Genomic DNA, 1,236 nt, shown 5'->3' on the forward strand with positions numbered 1-1,236 from the left:
AGCCTCGCCACGCCCCGCCCCGCCACCGCCACACCCCGCGGTGCAGGGGATGAGGAGCAGAGCAACGACATGGTTCAACACCACCTGTCGCATTTTCGGGCTACGTCTAGGTAGCAGCCCAACAATGAATGAACACTTTACTCCCTGAGTTGTCCACTCCACGAGCTCGCGCCAACCACGCGGAAAATTGTGTGCAGTTATAAAGCTAGGGGCCCATATGCACAAAGACACCATGCAAAAGGCGGGGGGGCTACCATCTCCTGTAATACTGTGTACGGATGGAAGTGCAATCCCTATGTAATTTGTGTAATACTTAACCAAATTTTGAAAAATTATCACTAAAATTTACTCATTTATTAAAATTTAACGTTCTTAGTCCCAAAAATGCATGTGAAATCTCTCACAACAAATGTGTCATCCATGTAATCACGTAATCCTGTGTACACTCTGGAAACTCAGGTGTGAGACAGTTTTACACCAAATGGTGTGAGGCAAAATACCACACACCGAATTGTGTGAGACTCGTTATGCCTCACACCAATTGGTGTGAGACTCGTTGTGCCTCACAGCAAGTGGATAGATACTTCCTCATCCTAAATGGTGTGAGGCACAGAGGGTCTCACACCATTTGGTGTGAGGCACAACGAGTCTCAGTTTATCAGTTGAACACTTAGTTTATCAGTGAATTTACTTGTAAGTTTCGTAATTATTTTATCGCAGAGCACAGCTTCCAGTTCCCCGCCGATACTTCTAATTACCCCACCACAACACAAAGGCCCCCTTCATCATTCTCTCGTTGTGGTTGCCGCTCTTCCCGTCCTCCAGTCCAATAGCTTATTAGCCGTCATTCAAGGTTGTATAGTGGCCAGACTACCTCTCCTCAACTTCGCTTTATAGTGCACATCAAATATTTTACGCTACTCCTTGCGATAAAGTTGCGATGTGATATCACCTTTACACAGAACTGTTAAGTTAGGTTACACTGACAAAACAGTTCACACGTACTATTTTTTTGAATTATGTTTCTGGCCGCATGAGAGCCAATTTCTTCTACTCACCGAGGCAGCCGTAGCCGTTGAGGTGAAGCACGTAACCCTCGCGGCACTCGCACTCGAACATGCCGTCGTGGAGCTCAAAGCAGAGCTGCTCGCAGGGGCTCTCGCGCCCGCACCGGCCTGAGGGACAGAGCAAAAGAGTAAGAGAGAGAAATAAAGAGACAGGGAGGGAGAGAGGGAG

The 1,236-nt window shown here is 47.4% G+C and overlaps 1 protein-coding gene across 1 annotated transcript in view; it reads right to left on the reverse strand.

Annotated features, from left to right (window-relative positions):
* The window catches only part of LOC127749646 (uncharacterized), a 31,358-nt gene that overhangs the window by 8,270 nt on the left and 21,852 nt on the right, over window positions 1–1,236 (reverse strand). Inside the window, exon 2 of the mRNA XM_052268665.1 lies at window positions 1,059–1,175. Within this exon, the coding sequence (XP_052124625.1) occupies window positions 1,059–1,175 (117 nt within the window). The remainder of the gene's footprint in view (window positions 1–1,058; window positions 1,176–1,236) is intronic.

This window comes from Frankliniella occidentalis, unplaced genomic scaffold, assembly GCF_000697945.3.
Source record: "Frankliniella occidentalis isolate FOCC.00 unplaced genomic scaffold, Focc_3.1 Scaffold74, whole genome shotgun sequence".
NCBI classification, from domain to species: domain Eukaryota; kingdom Metazoa; phylum Arthropoda; class Insecta; order Thysanoptera; family Thripidae; genus Frankliniella; species Frankliniella occidentalis.